The 19,470-nt window shown below is 40.9% G+C and overlaps 1 protein-coding gene across 8 annotated transcripts in view; it reads left to right on the top strand.

The window, feature by feature from the left end:
* Window positions 1-19,470, top strand: part of ADAMTSL3 (ADAMTS like 3) — a 380,959-nt gene that overhangs the window by 156,647 nt on the left and 204,842 nt on the right. For all 8 annotated transcript variants that reach the window (XR_011562580.1, XR_011562581.1, XM_070775206.1 and 5 more), the window contains 2 exons: window positions 7,279-7,515; window positions 13,938-14,064. Coding sequence is in view for 6 of the 8 variants with exons in the window: in XM_070775206.1 (XP_070631307.1) it covers window positions 7,279-7,515; window positions 13,938-14,064 (364 nt within the window). In the remaining 2 variants the exon portion in view is untranslated. The remainder of the gene's footprint in view (window positions 1-7,278; window positions 7,516-13,937; window positions 14,065-19,470) is intronic.

Here is a 19,470-nt window from a genome sequence, read left to right as displayed (position 1 = left end):
TTCACCACCTCTAGGCTGGTAAGAAGGAGATGCTTAGGAGGTGGGAGCTAGTGGAGAGGACAGCCATATAAATGTCACCCTCTTCTGTTTCTTAGAGTTGGAGTCCTACGAGGGTTGTTAGAGAGATTTAATTAGAATAGGACATTAATTTCTGCACTTGCCATTACAAATGCAGAGTTTCCAACAACATTCTTTACAGGGAAGAAGGGCACCCTGTGGCAGATCTCTCATATCAGTAGTATTCAGGGTACCCCTCCCTCTCCATGTGCCAATCTGCAGCCATGATACTCAAGCCCTGCTACAGACCACATGGATAAAGGCAGCCCTAGCTGCAGGGTTGATGATCTGTAGAAGATCTGCTCCTTTTCAGAAGTGATTATAGAAACCTTGCAAGGGTGTCCAATGCCGTAAGTCTATGTGCATACATGCATGCTGAGTCGATTCAGTCATGTCCAACTCTTTTCTGACCCCTTGGACTGTAGCCCGCCAGGCTCCTCTGTCCATGGGATTCTCCAGGCAAGAATACTGGAGTGGGTTACCGTGCCCTCCTCCAGGGGATCTTCCTGACCCAGGGATCGAACCTGTGTCTCTCATGTCTCCTGCTTGGGCAGGTGGGTTCTTTACCACTAGAACCACCTTGGGAAGCCCCATAAGTGGATTTAACCAGAATGAACTCAGGGTACGAATATGGTCACATCTTGGTTTCTTTTTTACATGTAATTACTTGAGATGCTTCCTGTTTCATTAATTAGGAATTTAGAATAACCTTTTTGAAATCTCCAAGGAGTCCAGAGAGCAGGAGTGGAGACTGTTCTGCAGCCCTCATCAAGTGGAAGGAGAACTGAGTTATGAGTCCTGCTGTTGCTTCTCAGTGCTTCCAATGTCCTCACTGAAATAGGCCACACTAGTTCAATAGTCAGTGGCTCCCCTGTCCATGGGGATGGGGCATGTCGCCCACTCCTCTGAAGGAAGCTGCCTTCAGTGATTCCCAGGTCAGGCACTCTTTTATAAGGGAAACTTGCTTCGTGATCCAAAGATGCCTGCACCTACAGTGCTGGGGACCTGAGAGCCCTATGTGATGGGACTGCAAGACCTCCCATTCCATCCAAGGGATGTCACTTAGTGTCCACGGAGGGGAGTGTGCTGTATTGAGAAGCAGAAGCCACTGCCAGTGAGCCCTGGAGACCTGACATTCAGTCCTGTTCCCAAGGTTGCTAATACTTTTCTGTTCCTGGTTATTTGAAGGCTCAGGCTCTCAGCTTTAGGACCATGTAATTTTTCACTTGTGTATCAGCTTTCTAACTCCTAACCAAAATCAATAATAACAGCAACAACAATGGCTCAGACTCATTAAGTACTACTAAAAATCCTAGGCATTGTTCTGAGTGCCTTTTCATGAATATGTAAATTTAATTCTCATACTCCCTACAAAGTTGAAAGTGATTAGGGGAGATGAGACTTTGGGCTGGAAGGCCTGTGAGGTGAAGGGAACAGAGCATACCTGTGTGTGCAGTCCTATGGCTTCAGGTAATGGCTGTCCTCAGACATGATCCTCCGATCAGCACTCAGCATGGACTCTTGCAGCCAGGGCTGGGCCACTGAGGCCTTAGGGAAGAATTATCCTTATCAGGGGTATATGGAGAAGTGGAGAAGTTCCAAGAGCAGTCGTGCATGTCAGCAAGGAGGCCTTACACCTGAATTCACTCACTCATATGTTTTTATACCAGGCTTTATGGGATTAAAGGTAAAGCTAGAAGAGAGCAAAGGGAACATATTTTTTAAAATGAGTTTATCATCATTTGGAAAGAGTGTTTTTGTAGCCTAAACACATTTTTATACGAACACAGACTGAGGTGTGCATAATTCTGCACAGTGGGTTCCCTGGGCTCCCTGACAATTTTCCAGAAGAGGTAACATTTGATGTACCCCTGAAAGATTCTTTATACTCAGGATCCTATATTCATTTTTTCTAATTTCTGATTTCTAATTTTTCTAATTTCTAATTTCTGACAGTTTTTTCTTAGAGCTGTTTTTTTTTCCCCCCATTGTTCCTGCTTTAGGCAAGGACCTCTTCCTCTCATATCTGTCTCCAGAACTCCAGCCCATCTTGCTATCATCCTGGCCCTCCTAAAATGCCATGTATTGTGTCCCTTTTCTGTGTCACTCCCCACTGTAGGTCTTTATTGCTTTCAATTCCCCTCACTTGCATTTCAGGCCCTCCAGCAGTTGGTGAGATTTATATCTTATTCATCCTGGCTGGACAAGGCTGTGCCTCATGGATATTGAACTTATTTCTACGGTTTGCCTTTTGCTTATGTTGTCTCTCGTATCTTGTCCTATACACATCATATCACCCTTTAGGTCCTTTCTGAACTGTTACTTCTTCATGATGCATCATTTGCTTATTCTAGCTGATAATGGTCACCTATGGTAATTTATTTTTATGCTGGGAAATTTGGCATTTGCTATGTAAGAGGATCATGGAATTTAGCTCATACTATAATATGGATAGGAAGATAAGACAAAATGTTCATATTTGCTTATACAAAAATTGTATTTCTCCTGAGTCCCTACTCATTGGTTATCTAGGGGAATATATCTAATCCAAATTAAAGTTTGGTCCAATCTCATTGTATAAATCATCTCTTAGGAAATGGTCTCTCTCGCATAAAAAGGGAGACCTCTGTCTTTAGAATGGTCCTTGAATGGGTGCTGTTTGTTTTCTGCTGTATCTCATTCCCTCTCCACCTCCTTCTCCATCTTCCCTTCCCCCCATCTTTTCCCCTCCTTATCTTCCTCTTCATCTCTCTCCTCCTCCTTCTCCTTTTCCATTTCTGTGCCTCCCAGGCTGGCTACTCCTTCCTGACTGAGTCAAGTCTTCCTGATTAGGATCTATTCTCTCCTTATCAGATTGATTCTTTCCTAATCAACTCTGTTTATTCAATTTTAAATTTAATTTTTGGATAACAATTTTATTTCTTTCATTGCAAAATCCTGCTATAAGTCTACAAACAGCAATAGATAACCTACTGTTTCAATGAATTCCATGTACATAGATTCTACATCATCAATAAGATAACAAGCTAACTAGGTAGCTTATGGATGATATTTTTCTTTTGTGTTCCTCACAGCATGTCACCTGGGCAAAACCCATAAATATATTTAATAAATGAGTGTTGTCTTGAACTTAACTGATGTGAAAAAACACTTCTCAGGGAAAGGGAAGCAGAAGGATGTTTGGCATCCAAGCTTCCTAAACATCAACTAAACTTTAGACACAAGGATCCCTAGATTGTCTCGAGCCAGGGCATGGGACCCAGCTGAAACAGACTAGACAGGCTTAGTGTTGACACTGGAAGAGCACCATGTGAATGAAAGCATTAATATAAGTAGTCACTGTCCCCCAGAATGACTAGAAAGCAGTATCATGGAATGGAATGCTCATTACTTTGGGCCTCAGTCTTGGCTCTGTCATATTCTAGTTGTCTGTCTTTGGGCTAGCAACTGAAGACCTTCTGGATCTGTTTCCTCCCTTTATGAAAACGAGGCTAATGATAATCCTGACCTACCCCACGTGAAGGGTGGTTATGACGAGAGAATGTCAGTGATATTTCCTGGTAAACAAGAAAACACTGTCCAGATATATGGCTGTCTTAATCAGGGGTCATCATTTGTAAGGAATAGAAGCCCAGTAAGATTAGCCTGGAGAAGGCAATGGCACCCCACTCCAGTACTCTTGCCTGGAAAATCCCATGGACGGAGGAGCCTGGTAGGCTGCAGTCCATGGGGTCGCTAGGAGTCGGATACGACTGAGTGACTTCACTTTCACTTTTACTTTCATGCACTGGAGAAGGAAATGGCAACCCACTCCAGTGTTCTCGCCTGGAGAATCCCAGGGATGGGGGAGCCTGGTGGGCTGCCATCTCTGGGGTCGCACAGAGTCAGACACGACTGAAGCGACTTAGCAGCAGCAGCCAGCAGCAAGATTGGCTTAAAGAAATGGAATTCACTGAATGGGTGGGTGGATGTTTAGTGGAATTTAGGCATAAGCACATCTCGAGGACCCAGGAATCAGAAAGTGAAGCCCGGGTTACTTACTCCTTCAATTGAAACCCATGGTTTGTGATCTGACCTTCTTTCATGTCTAATTATTTCTTCCTTGCTGTGGGAAGTGGCTCACTTTCCTTCAACATGCATCACATAAAAAAATGACTAGCCTAGCCCAGACTAACGTGAGTTCTCAGCTTCAACTTTTCTGTTGCAATTCCAAATTCCTGGGAAAGGTTGACCCGGCATGAACTAGTTGTTTGCCTCTGACAGTCAGCCTTGGCAAAGGAGACTGGGTCACACAGACCAACCTGGCCACCCCTTCAGCAAGGGCTCAGCTTCGGCTAGCTTCCTAGCTGTTTTCAGTTAATTAGTTGATTTTGTAAAGCTTCATTGGTTTGGGGGGTTTAAGACATTCAAGAGTCAGCTAGCACTTGCAGTTCCTGGAGCACGTTTAGAATGGTAAGTGGGTATGATGCCGGGGAAGTTATTTTTACCTTGCTCTCTTAAATTCTCTGGTTTGGATTTCAAAGAGTCAGATATAGAGAAAATAGGCCATGGTTGAGGAAAGAGGAGTTGAGATAATTTTATTACTGATGATCTTCTCTATGGCTAGATGGAAGACAAAGCCCTTATTCCAAGAGAAAAATGTCATCTGGTCTTAATCTTCTTCAACTTGATTTTTTCATATGTGTGACCTTGGTTAAGGGTTAATCTTGCTAAAACAAAGAAAAATGTGGACACAATATAAGATTTTAGATTAATTCACGACAAAGTAATACAAGTAATTCCAGGGGAAAGTTTATTAATTATATTTTATGTATTCCCTACCTATATTCAAAAAAGGCTTCCCTGATAGCTCAGTTGGTAAAGAATCTGCCTGCAATGCAGGAGACCCTGGTTCGATCCCTGGGTTGGGAAGATCCGCTGGAGGAGGAAAAAGCTACCCAATCCAGTATTCTGGCCTGGAGAATTCCATGGACAGTACTATATTCAAAGGATTTGAGGCATTTTATAAAGGTCTAAAGCATAAACATAGTAAAATATAAAAATCAAGTAGTGAAAAGAGGATAAATAGAAGAAATTATATTTTAAAATTCTGGCTGATAATCTGTTAATAACTATTTGCAGAAAAATAAAGTTAGAGTTCTACCTTACCCCATAGATCAAATAAATTCCAAATGCAATAAAGAGTTAAGCATAGTTGCTAAACTATAAAAGAACTAGAAAAATACATTTAAGTGTTTATCTTTTTTCATGGCAGGGTGGGAAAAGCATATCTCATTAGTAAAGAAAGAAACCTTGAAAGGAAATATGAATATGACTACATAAAAATTCAAAACTTTTTGACTTCACAAAGCACCAGAAACAAAATTAAATGAAAAAATATTTTCAATGCAACAACAAAGAGTTGATAACTTCACTATGAAATTTAATAGCTTTATCTGTTAAAATAATAAAAACACAAACATTCCATAGATAAATGAAGGACAAAAACCAAATTTTAGAAGAATTAATGCAAGAGGCAAATACACATGAAAAGATACTAAACCTAAATAATGAAAAGAAATGCAAATTAAAACATTGAAATTTAAAAAATATTGAAATTCTATTTAACACTTATGATTAGAAAAAATTTTGGAAAATTATATCCAAACTGAGAAGAGATACTGAGAAAAGGGAACTTATGTATCCCGATGATAATAAGACCTTTCTGGAGGGCAATGAGGCAATATTTTGAAATGCTCATGAAATATACCCTGTTTCTCAGAAATTTTATTTCCATAAGTTTGTCTTTGGGAAATAATAAAATTTGGTCAAAGATTTATGTAGAAGAATCTTTGTTATTCTTTTTTTGAATAGAAACTATTCCCAGAGTTTTTACAATGAACATTTATTTCTTTTGCAATATGAAAAAAAATCACCTCTCTGAATCTATTTTATTTAATTAAAAAGTAAATTCATTCCCATTAATTGGGAAGTCTGTTCTCAGTTTTGAAGAGTAAAGTAGCGTTTTTGTCATTCAGCATCTTGCTTTGGAAATGTCTGATGAGATCCGTTAGTAATTAATAAGATCCTTGAGTCATCAAAACTTGTACAGACACTTTTTACCTTTAGTATGACAGCTCCTTGGGGCTTCCCTGATAGCTCAGTTGGTAAAGAATCTGCCTGCAATGCAGGAGACCCCAGTTCGATTCCTGGGTCTGGAAGATCTGCTGGAGAAGGGATAGGCTCCCCACTCCAGTATTCTTGGGCTTCCCTTGTGGCTCAGCTGGTAAAGAATCTGGCTACAATGCAGGAGACCAGAGTTTGATCCCTGGGTTGGGAAGATCCCCTGGAGAAGGGAGACGCTACCCACTCCAGCATTCTGGCCTAGAGAATTCCATGGACTAGGGTCGCAAACAGGCCACGACTTTCACATGTGAGCTCCTTGGGGCTGCTTATTTGCTTTTTGTTGTAGACAAGACTTGAAAAAGCTATGTTGTCTCTTTCCATTCTAGAGCCAGTCAAAGGCAGGCACTGGGTACCAGTAAAGTGATGGCTGGGGGCCTGAGAGAAAGAGAGGAAAGGCTATGAACTAGATGACAAAAATAGTGAAACAAACGCAAATTCCCACATTAGTGCAGCAATTTGGGGCCAGTTAAAATAATGGCTAATAATCATTTACGTTGAAATGGCTCCTGAAGGCATGGATGATGATTAATATTTCCTATGGAAGACCTTAGGTCACTGGGAAAACTCCAAAAACATTCCATTTCCCTTGTTTGAAAAACAAAGAGGTTATGTAATATGTTTGAAAATTTATATTCAGTATGCTTAAAATAGAGCAGAATTTGGCATTTACATAGGGTAAGCTTTAATTATCTGAAAAAAACTACCTGAGTGGAAAAACAATCAGAATAAATTAGGTGATTCCCTCCGTGATCAGAAAATTCCACAGTAGAACTCCACACTGAAGATTCTGAAGTTTGTTTTTTTTTTTTTTTAACATTAAAAAAAAATTTTTTTTACTTTACAATATTGTATTGGTTTTGCCATACATTAACGTGAATCCACCACGGGTGTACACGTGTTCCCAATCCTGAACCCCCTCCCACCACTCTCCCCATAGGAATGAAGTGACTTCCGGAGAGAAGGAAGTGGGGGTGTGCTCTCATGGGACTCTTGCTCAGCCTTATGCTGGCCCACCTCACCTTGTGATGTGCCTGTGGCCCTTTTTCTCTACTTTAGGACTGCCCTCCAGACGCAGAGGACTTCCGAGCCCAGCAGTGTTCAGCCTACAATGATGTTCAGTACCAGGGACGTTATTATGAATGGCTTCCACAGTACAACGACCCTGCCGCCCCCTGCGCACTCAGGTGTCAGGCCCGGGGACAAAACTTGGTGGTGGAGCTGGCACCCAAAGTCCTGGATGGGACTCGGTGCACTGCTGACTCCTTGGACATGTGTATCAGTGGCATCTGCCAGGTAAGCCACACCTGCTTCCCGGGCCCCTGTCTCCAGCCGGTGCCATGACCACTGTCAGTAAAGATAACCTTTCTCTTCTGTACTTCTGTTCATGCAGACAAAATATTGCCTTTAAGGATTTTAATGTAAAACGTATTTTAAGGAGTGTTATTCACCTATAGATTATATTTTACTTATTCAAAATAGTGTAAATTTTGCCCTTATAGAGTCAAAAGACTATAATATATGACTTGTGGATTTTTCTAGATTAGTGGTTCTCCAACTTGAAAGTACATCAGAATCACCTGAGGGACTTGTTAAAACACAGTATTCTGAACCCCATTCCAGACCTTTTGACCCAAAAGATCTAGGGTAAGGCTTCAAAATTTGCTTTCTAACAAGTTCCCAGGAGGTGCTGATGCTGCTAGCCCAGAGACCCCGCTTTGAGAACTACTGATTTATTGGTATTGATAGGTTCTCTGAATTTTCTTGTTAAAAGTAATTCATTGTTTGAGGCCTGTGGGAGCAGTGACTTATTTACTAAGTAGTTAGCATGAGTGTACTTTTTAGAGTGATCTTTGCAAAGCTGTGATGAATGTGACTGAAGTATAATCCGCCATGGCTTGTAATAGGGGTGAGGACTCAGAGGACTATGACAGGTTGCTGAGACAGTGTGGGGATTGTTGGGAAGGGATAGAATTCTACTCCATTCCTTTGATCACTGGAAAAAACTGTAAACATAGGGAATGCTTACTATTCCATCTACCCTATTATGTTCATAACAAATACAGCAGTAATAGTAGCAAATGTCCCTAACCATCTACTAAGTGTCAGGCCCTGCCAGGTATCTCTGACTTCTTATGCTTGGAGGAACCTTGGTCTTGCTTATGAGATGAGCTTCTCCTTCCTACATCCCTCCATCTGGAAAACAATCTCCAGTTGCTCACCACAACACCTTGGAGTCATCCTTTTCTTAAAAAAATTTTGTTGGCGTACAGTTGTTTACAGTGTTGTGTTGCTCTCTAGACATTAGGTTCCACAAATTCCTCCAATACACCATGGGAATTCCTCCAGTCCCCACCCCTTCTCAAATGAACTAGTATTGTTCTTCCCAGATCCACTAGTTATTCAAACTGCTATCTATTCATTTCTGTTTATGACACCACAATTCTCAGTGTCACCTTCCTGAACTCACGCTGTGGTCACCAAGTGTATTTGCTTTTGTCTCCTCTATTCTGATGCTTCTATCAAATTTCTCACGTTTCACTTTTTTTCCCTCTCTACTTTCACCTTTTTACTTCAAAACTGGACTAGCCAGTCTTCCTTGGTGGCCTCACCAATCTCTCTTCCTTTCTCTTCTACTCATAAACCATCTTATTTGATGTTTACTGTTGACTAATTTTCCCAAAGGTCAGAGTTTATGACTTTATTCTTTTATTATATATGCTGTCAGTAGGGGTCTCTGCCCTTGAATGTCTCAGAGACCCAGACTGAAGGAGCCTTTATTTGCACACGCATTTTGCATAATAACTACAGTAGTGAGGAGAGGAACATGTGACTCATGTGCTGACCCTTGAAGCTTCTAATCAAAGTGATGCAGACACTTAGACTCATATTTCATTGGCCAAAGACAGTCAGTGACCACACTTATTTCTAAGGGAGTGGGGAAGTGCAGTCCTCCATGGGCTGAAGGGAGAAACTAATTATTTATGAATATTCCTAATGACTGTGGAAAATTCTGAAAGATTTGGGAATACCAGACCACGTGACCTGCCTCTTGCGAAATTTGTATGCAGATCAGGAAGCAACAGTTAGAACTGGACATGGAACAACAGACTGGTTCCAAATAGGAAAAGGAGTACGTCAAGGCTGTATATTGTCACCCTGCTTATTTAACTTATATGCAGAGTACATCAAGAGAAACGCTGGGCTGGAAGAAGCACAAGCTGGAATCAAGATTGCCGGGAGAAATATCAATAACCTCAGATATGCAGATGACACCACCCTTATGGCAGAAAGTGAAGAGGAACTCAAAAACCTCTTGATGAAAGTGAAGACAGTCAGAAAACAAAGATCATGGCATCTGGTCCCATCACTTCATGGGAAATAGATGGGGAAACAGTGGAAAGAGTGTCAGACTTTATTTTTCTGGGCTCCAAAATCACTGCAGATGGTGACTGCAGCCATGAAATTAAAAGACGCTTACTCCTTGAAAGGAAAGTTATGACCAACCTAGATAGCATATCGAAAAGCAGAGACATCACTTTGCCAACAAAGGTCTGTCCAGTCAAGGCTATGGTTTTTCCAGTGGTCATGTATGGATGTGAGAGTTGGACTGTGAAGAAGGCTGAGCATCAAAGAATTGACGCTTTTGAACTGTGTTGTTGGAGAAGACTCTTGAGAGTCCCTTGGACTGCGAGGAGATCCAACCAGTCCATCCTAAAGGAGATCAGTCCTGGGTGTTCATTGGAGGGACTGATGCTGAAGCTGAAACTCCAATACTTTGGCCACCTCATGCGAAGAGTTGACTCATTGGAAAAGACTCTGATGCTGGGAGGGATTGGGGGCAGGAGGAGAAGGGGACGACAGAGGATGAGATGGCTGGATGGCATCACTGACTCGATGGACATGAGCCTGAGTGAACTCCGGGAGTTAGTGATGGACAGGGAGGCCTGGCATGCTGCGATTCATGGGGTCGCAAAGAGTCGGACACGACTGAGCAACTGAACTGAACTTAATGACTGCCATAGCTCCATATACTCTGATTTTTTAGGCAGAAATGTTAGAATTTTTGTAATGTAGAATTCAATTTTCAGAGATCTCAAACAGGAGTTGACTGAAAAAATTATTTGCTTCTTGAAGGATTAAATTTGACTGATCTGGGAAATTCATACTTTGCTCCATCTGGAGTAAAGACCCTTATTTAAACACTGACTTCTATGAACAGTGTCAGAAATCATAGGCTGGAACTATGAAATAATCCTTTGCTGAAGTGACGATTTATATATGAGTATTTATTCCCCAAAGCACTGCTCATATATTTTAAATTTTTATTTATATTATCCCCTGTCTTGTGTAACTTGTCTTATCAACTGTACTGCAAAATAGGAATCACATCTTATTAATTTAGACTCTGTAATGCCTGGCTCTATACAAATTGGCTGTGTGGGTATTAATACATTTTATTGATATGTTTATCAATTAGTGATTTTTAAATCATTACAGCTAGAGATCTTGACTTCAGGAGAAGTCACTGAACTTGAAAATGCTTCAGGAAATTCTTTAAAAGTTGCTCATTGTTGATTATGATGAGATCTGAGAGCCAATATTCAGTAGTCCCTCAATTTCAAGGGCAGTTTTGGCTTATCTCTTATGAATCACAAGGCAATCAGATCTTTTCAGATATTATTTTTCTGTGATGTTTTCACATGCTTTTTTTGGCTGCAAGATTTGGATGAACTATAGCTTTAAAAATTATGAAATAAATATCAGTGCTCAGGGAGGTATTTGATTGCCCAAGATCTTGCAAAGCTCTAAACACTCTTCAAAATAAGCCCATCCTAGCTCCTAAACCCACACCCTTCCTGGATGACCAGATAAAGAGCGATTCTCATTCTCATGAAATGTGAAGTGCTCAGGGACTCACATGTGTGAGGACAGAGCTTGGCCCAGGAACAGTATTTCTATAATTTAATGGTAGAATTACTCCCCTTGGAGAAAGTTGCTTGAACACAAGTTACTCATTGATTGAATCTTAAAAATGCAAGTATGGTTCCAAAATCAATCACTCTTAAGTTATTCCACATGTACTTAGTAAATATTAATATTATAGCCTGTATAACTGGGTTTGTTGTTGTCCATCTGCTGATACTAAAGGTGAGGAAAGTAGAGCATAGTGATAAGATTCTAGTGTTAGAGGACCTGGATATTCAAACAATATACTAGTTGTGTAATGTTGGAAAGTCATGTAACCTCAGAAACAGTCAGATTTGTAAAATAGAGATAAAAGGTATCAAAAGGTGGCCATGAAAATTAAATGGAATAATGTGTATTACATGCTTGGCATAGCACCAGCATTCAATAAAAATCAACTATTATTATTACTATTTCACTATAATCTTTATAAAAATTCATATAATCAGAATGAAAGGGGTCTCAGAGGATTCAGCTGCTCATCAAATAATTTAATCCCCTCTCCAGTTTTCCTGTCCCAAAGTCTCCTACCTAGCCTGTGATTGAATATTTATTGTTGGATAACTCTGACTCTAAATACGTTCTCATATTGAACTAAATTACACCTAAACCCGTAGCTTTCACCATTTGAAAATACACAAAACAAATGTAAAGCCTTTCTTCACGACATCCCTCTGTGAATTTGAAAATATCTCTAATCATAGGCTTTTCCTCAAACTTCCTTGGAACTTTTCCCACCTCCCCTTGAAACTTTCATTTGATCTTGTTCCTTCCCTTCAGCAGCAGCACTTCGGAAAGAATAGTCTATAGATGTGGTTTTGACTTCCTCCAGTTTTATATTCCCGTCAACACCTTGGATACAGACTCTGATCCAGCAGTTCCCCCAAGCCGAAGCGTAGGGGCTCAACCCGGGAGTCCAGGCAAAATGAAAAACAGAGAGAGGTGATTCAGGGGGCTCTCTTTTGTTGAGCCCTTCGAGTATTCTAATCACTGTACGAGGAGTTTTACATGTATTTTCTCATTTCGTTCCTAGTATAGACCCTGTGTGAAGCATGTCTAAGTGTCCCTATTTTACTCTTGAGGAAAATGAGTCTCCTGGAGTAGTTTGCATTGTTTTACATCCTGCATCTTGAGAAGGGTGGTAGGGCTGGGTAGGCCTCCAAGGTCTCTGTATTTAACCACCAAGCATATAAATACAAATAACACTGAATGTGTGCAGAGAGTTAGAAATAAACAAGCTCATTAGTTAGTGTTAATATTACTGGGCATATGTCATGTAAAAGTCATATTAATAAAATAAAAAGAAATATAAGACGTAGCCCTTTTTCTCATATAAGGAAGCTCACAGTTCAGCAGATACACACACAGTACTCACAAAAGCTTCCCTCATAGCTCAGTGGGTAAAGAATCCACCTGCGATGCAGGAGACCCTGGTTCAACTCCTGGGTTGGGAGATCTGCTGGAGAAGGGATAGGCTACCCACTCCAGTATTCTGGCCTGGAGAATTCCATGGACTAATAATAATAAGCCCATGGGGTCGCAAAGAGTTGGACACGACTGAGCGACTTTCACTTCACTTCACTTCACTCACAAAAAGTAATAATTCACAAGAGACTGAAGGATGTCAGTATAAATGTATTCTGAGATATATCTCTTGTTAACTCCTTATATTTTAAAAATTATTTATAAAAGTTTTTATAAGAATAATATATACACATATATATACATATACAAGTAAAGATATATAGGTATAAATATAGATAATGATACAGAAAGAGATATAAAGATCCAGATACAAGATATTGAGAGAGATGGATTTATCACTATGAATAAGATATAGGTATGTGTGTTAGTCACTTAGTTGTGTCTGACTCTTTGCGACCCCATGGATTATAGACCACCAGGCTCCTCTGTCCATGGGATTCTCCAGGCAAGAATCTTGGAGTAGATTGCCATTCTTTTCTCCAGGGGATCTTCCCAACCCAGGGATTGAACCCAGGTCTCCTGCATTGCAGGCAGATTCTTTATGATCTGAAGACCAGGGATGTACGTATAGATTGAGATTAAAACAGAAAAAAATTAAACTATGGACCAGAAGGATATATATCAACCTCAAAATAGTGGTCATCTGGGGGAAGAAATGAGAGAACAGGACTAGGGTAAGGATAGAAAGAGAGGGAAGGGGTTGGGGGAAGAGGAGAGAGGCAGTATTTGTAATGTTCCTTTCATTTTATGTACATAAAATAGCTGAATTAGAAGTATAAATAAAAAAGCTAAGGGTGAGAGTGTCAAGGGGCAGCCTCCATTCATCTTTAATTCTTTGGTCTTTGGATAAGAATCTTATATATAAATGACACGGTCCTGTAAAGCTGTATATGTTATTATTTTTAAGATTTTTTTTGATTTGACCATTTTCAAATTCTTTATTGAATTTGTTACAATATTGCTTCTGTTTTATGTTTTGGGATTTTTTTTTTTTTTGGCCATGAGCCATGTGGGAACTTAGCTCCTAACCAGGAATCAAACTCACACATCCTGGGCATTGGGAGGTAAATCCAGAGGTCCTAACCCCAGGATCCTCAGGGAAGTCCCTTTATTTATTATTATATATTTTAAAATCTATGTTCTCATCAAAGAGAGCCAACTCATACATTTAAGAAGGACAACACCATCAGTATGATTTCTGAAATACATAAGGTTTGATATGCCCATATCTCTATCCACTCCTGACCGCCATCTTCTGTCTGCAGGCAGTGGGCTGCGACCGGCAACTGGGGAGCAACGCCAAGGAGGACAACTGTGGTGTCTGTGCTGGTGACGGCGCCACCTGCAGGCTGGTGCGGGGACAGTCAAAGTCACACGTGTCTCCTGAAAAACGTAGGTTTTAAACCCAATACATTACCATACAACAGCATGTGCTTTAGACCCTCTGATAGTATGATAACGTTTTCCCATTGCTAAGGTTTTTAGGTAGTAAGAACTTTTGACTGGTGTTCTATAAGATACATTTCTCCCCAAAAGTGTAATAGATCAAATTTTAATTCCCATTACCTCTTCTTAGATTACCTATTTCTTTGAACTTTTGCCAATACAGAGTACAACTGTTTTTTTTTATTTGCTGATTTTTTAAGGTAAACTAGGAGTCATTATTTCTTTGCCCCCTTTTGATTGCTAACAAGGTAGAAAATATCATCCTATATTTATTGAAATATTGTCCTGCATTTATTGTCCACTTATGCTTTTTTATCTTTCAATCAACTGCTGAAGTCATTTACTCTTTTCCCTATTTGGATGGTGATCTTTTCCTCACTTGTATCATGAATATGTACTATTTGTTGTAACTGTTTTTACTATTCTCAGTTTGTCATTTGACTTTCAGTATTGTTTGTAGAATCAGTAGTTTCTAAATTATAGATACACAGAATTCTCCACCTTTTAAGTCTGGTAATATCTGCTTTTTTTTAAATTATGGGTCAGTCAACTTTTTCTGTAAAGGGGTAGAGAGGAAATATTTAAGGGCTTTTTAGCCTATATAGTTTCTGTCTTAGCTACTCAGCACTGCTGCTGCAGGTGAAAAGCAGCCACAGGCAACCAGTGAACCAATGGGAAGAGCTGTGTTCCAATAAAGTTTTATTTACAAAACTAGCCTGCAGGCTAAATTTGACCCTCAGGGTATAGTTTGCCTACCCCCTGCCTTAAAGAGAAAAAAATTATACATGTATGCCTTCTGCCAGTGCTTTTTTGTATGTGTGTTCCTACTTTAAAATCTTATTCCTTTGAGTTTATTTGGATTTAACTTATGAAACAGAAACGAAAGTGAAAGTCGCTCAGTCCTGTCTGACTCTTTGCAACCTCATGGATTGGTCCATGGGATTCTCCAGGCCAGAATACTGGAGTTGGTAGCTCTTCCCTTCTCCAGGGGATCTTCCCGACCCAGGAATCAAACCAGGGTCTCCTGCATTGCAGAGAGATTCTTTACCAACTGAGCTATCAGGGAAGCCAAAAGTTTATTTATTTTTTTGGCCACACTGATTGGCTTGTGGGATCATAGTTTCCCACCAGGGATTGAACCTGTGCCCCTTGCATTGGGAGCACAGAGTCCTAACCATTGGACTGCTAGGGAAATCTATGAAACGGGATTTTACTCATTCTCCCAAAATGGGGAGAACCGTAGAGGAGGAGTGGAGGGTGGAGAGGGTTTTCCAGGCAGAGGAAGCACAAAGCTCATTGCGTGACATTAGAGTGAAGCCTGGACTTTCTTGAGTAACCTAGGATTGCACATTGGTTAGGGTGGGAGGAAAGAAACAGTGGCATTCAGAAGGAATCATAAAGGCCTTCATTGTTGTGAGTCACGTTTCAGGTTCAGTGAAGTCATTACAGCAATTTAGGCAGTGGAGGGACTTGATTAGATTTGCATTTTAATGAAGTGATTCTGGCAACTTGTGGAGGTGAGCCTGGAAGCAAGGAGTCCAACTAGGATGCCACATTTATCTTCGTCGGGGTTGTAGCGAGGTAGGAGAGGTAAAGGATCAGAGAGGGCAGAGAGATTTAGGAGACAGAGTCAGCAGAGTTTGCTAATTCATAGTGTGAAAACTGTAAGAGAGAAGAGGAAGCTATTCTCAGGATGCAGATTTCCCAGCCTGAACAGCTGGGTGGATTTCTTTTCTGTCCATCTGGGGAAGGAATGTATGGAGAGGAAATGCATACCAAAAATAAGGGTTCACCTCCTTGGGTTTTCTTCTTTCCAGAAATGTGGCCCCATAAGTATTCAGTGCTTTGTTACTTTTCTGGTACCTTCAAACAGATGTTAATTATATTTTGTTTGGGGTGAAAGAGTTGATCTGAAATGTGACAGTTCATTGTTGTTAATGGTCTTTAGTTATGCATTTTTAATACATATATTTTTTAGGTAATTAACTTTTTATGGCTGCATCGGGTCTTAGTTGCAGCTCATGGGATCTTCCATCTTCATTGTGACACATGGGATCTTTAGCTGCGGCATTCGAACTCTTAGTTGCAGCACGTGGAATCTAGTTCTCTGACCAGGGATCAAACCTGGGCCCCCTGCATTGGGAAGGTGGAATCTTAGCCACTGGACCACCAGGGAATTCCCTTTAGTTATAAATTAACTGAGTTTATCCAAAGAGAATAAATACAATATATTAGGAAGGCATGAGAATTTAGCGAGGGAAAAAGTGTGAGGGGATTCAAGTGAAAAGATAATGAGAAGAGTAGGTAAACTCAGAACTCAGCAGAAGCAGTATGGGAGCTGAAGGAATAAGTAATTCCAAAAAAGGAGGTAATAGTCGACCATGTGAAATGCTGTTTCGAGGTCAACTGGAATAAAAGTCCAAAATTTTCTCATTGGCAATTTGAAGCCAAATCTGTGACCTTAGCAAGAGTGGTTTCAATGATTTCTGGCTAAAACCAAAGCATGATTGCAGTGGGTTTAGAAGTAAATAGAAGATGAGAGAATGAATGGAGGGAAGGATTTTCCCAGGACTAAAGGAGTGGGTACACAATCACACCATGTTAAGAACTGAGTGACTCTAGGTGCCCTTGGAGAACATGGTGAGAAATTAACTGTGTTCCAGAACAGTTTTTTCTTCTTCTTTTTACACTCTGTTCATTAGGAGGTAGAATCAGCTGCTTGAGAGAAGACTCTCAAACAGATTCACCCATGGGGATAATAATTATACTCAGTCAGCTCTTAGGGTCATTGTGAGGATCAAATTAAACTATGTAGGAAAAAGTGTCTGACATGTAGTTAACATTGGCTGAAGGATAAAGGGAGATGACCCTACTCTCCAGCCATCCTTTTCTTCACTGGAAGCTATGATCTCTACATCACTTCTTTCTTCTTTAGGGCAAAGCATTGGCAAAGGGATTAACAGTAGAAAAAACAATTTCAGAACAACAAAATATCCGTGCAAGCTTTAGGAATAATTGTGGCAGAAGGGTGCTTAGTGACTAGAGAAAAAGGTTTAAAACATTTAATACTTTTGAATAATTTCTGCAAAGGAAGAGCAGCTGGATCTCAGAGACAGATCTCTAAAGGGAGCTAGTAGAGCTGGGGGCATGCTGCTGGCAAGTCCAAGCTCTGTCTGCCTGCTCTAGGGCTGAGGCTAAAGTTAGCAAAGATGCCTGCCTGCCTGTGTGAAAACCTGGTGCTTCTCATCCTTGCTTTTCATTATGGCCCCTTCATGTCTGTTACTGCTCTGAATCTGGCCAACTGAAGCTGTTTTTGGCTGAGATTTTCTGTGGGCCATATGGAAGCACTTCCCTATAATGATGCTTTGTGTAAAAAAAATGTGGGAAATGAAGCCACGTCTCTCCCTGAGTGTGCATCTCCAGGCCTGCAGAGTCCACCAGGCTCCTTGGGCCTCACCTTGCCAAGCCGTCATTCCTATCTTCCCCAAGTCTCACGCTGAAGGAGGCCAGGGCAGGGAGATGCTGTTGGCACAGCCCTGCTAGCAAGAAAGTGCATGAGGCTGCTCTTGGGCCCTGTTTCCATCCTGCAGGGAGGCAGATTCAAGGTGGAAGAGCCTGGAGCCAAAACCTTCGCTGTGAGAAATATCAGAAATTAATCCACATACAACATGCACATTTCCTGTTCGGAGGGAGGAGAGAGGCTGAACTCACAACTGGCATCCATAGCTTTGGCTGTTGGAACAGAGAGCTGGAGGCCACTCAGCTTTTTAAGGAGAGAAGAGTCTAAAAACAGCAACAAAAAAGCATACACCCCTGATTGGAGCATTTGGATTTGGTACTGGGGGACTCACTTGTATTTCCAGATTTTGCCATTGTTTTGACTTGTCCATAGAAGTACCATGCACCCCTGAGACAAATAAACAAATAAGCTCACCTTGTCTGATCTGTTTGTAGAGTTGACCCTTGAACAACACAGGTTTGAACTGCATGGTTTTCCATTTTCTTCAGCAGTAAATACTACATGAATAAATGACCTGTAGTTGGTTGGACCCACCCACGTGGAACCACAGATAACAGAGAAAGTGTATATAAAGAGCTGACTATCAGTTATACTCAGATTTTGTGGGGTTTTTTTGGCTGCGATGCCTGGCATTTGGGATCTTAGTTCCCCAACCAGGGATTGACCCAGCCCCCTGAGTTGAGAGTGCAGTCTTAACCACTCTGAAAAGTCTCTATGCTATGCTTGGATTGTTGACTGGAGGGCGTTGTTGCTCCTAACTGCTGCCATCCCTACCCCCTGCATTGTCCAAGGGTCAACTGTACATTTTTCCTTGGTGACAGCTAAGCTTATTGATGCAGTGACACCTGAGGCTGACCTGGAACCCCACACCTTCTTACCAACCATCCTCGGGTCTCCTAGAAAATACAGAATCCTGGGCTAGGTGGACTGTGGGGCTGCCTCACAGGGCAGTTCTTATAATGTTTTCTCTTCATACACTTTTTTTTTTCTCTTCATATGCTCTTTGTTTCTGTTTTGACTGTTATTTCCAAAAACCATCTGTACACTTAACTTATTCCACGACAAAGAAGACTGTTATTGACTATAACAGGCTTGCTGAGGTGGTAAACAGATTGCTCTCCCTTCCTCCTGCCTTTTTATCTCATCTCCTTCTGCCTCCCTGTCTTCATCTTTGTAGGGTGAGATTCTGATTGATAGTGCTGTATGCCAGAACTGTGTCTGGCAAAAGAATATTCAAACCAAGCACCCTGTTCATTTAATTTTTTACATTAAAAAAATATTCTTGGCCCCACTGCACAGCTTGTGGGGATCTTAGTTCCCCAACCAGGAATAGAATCCTTGCCCCCTGCATTGGCAGGCAGATTCTTAATCACTGGACCACCAGGGAATTCCCAGACTCCATTCATTTTCATGGGATATTTAATTCACAAGAGAGAGCATGGCATGGAAGGAGATCCCAAGATTGAAAATGTAGGGCCCTTGCTTTCACCCTCGCCTTGCTCTTCCACATGTTTTTTTGTGCATCTTCTATGTCCTCTGCAAAGAAAAACAAGAGGACAATGACATGTAGGTTCTGTTAAGAAGGAATGTTATGGAGTCTGTTTTTCACAGAGTAGCCACACTGGCCAGGAATTCCTGGCTTAATACCTCTTTGTAAATTGCCTTTTATTTACACTTATTTTAAAATCCATACCACTTCTCATGACTTTCAAAGTCTTATGTATTTGGCTTTTATGTCATGTCATGTGTGCTGTCTTGCCTTCATTCACTAGTCTGTAGTAATCTCGATTTTCTGGAAGATTTTTGACTTCCCAGGGACCTTTTCCTCCATG

This window comes from Bos indicus, chromosome 21, assembly GCF_029378745.1.
Source record: "Bos indicus isolate NIAB-ARS_2022 breed Sahiwal x Tharparkar chromosome 21, NIAB-ARS_B.indTharparkar_mat_pri_1.0, whole genome shotgun sequence".
Classification (NCBI taxonomy): domain Eukaryota; kingdom Metazoa; phylum Chordata; class Mammalia; order Artiodactyla; family Bovidae; genus Bos; species Bos indicus.
The sequence above is the reverse complement of the archived record's forward strand: the minus strand, read 5'-3'. Positions and strand labels throughout refer to the sequence as shown.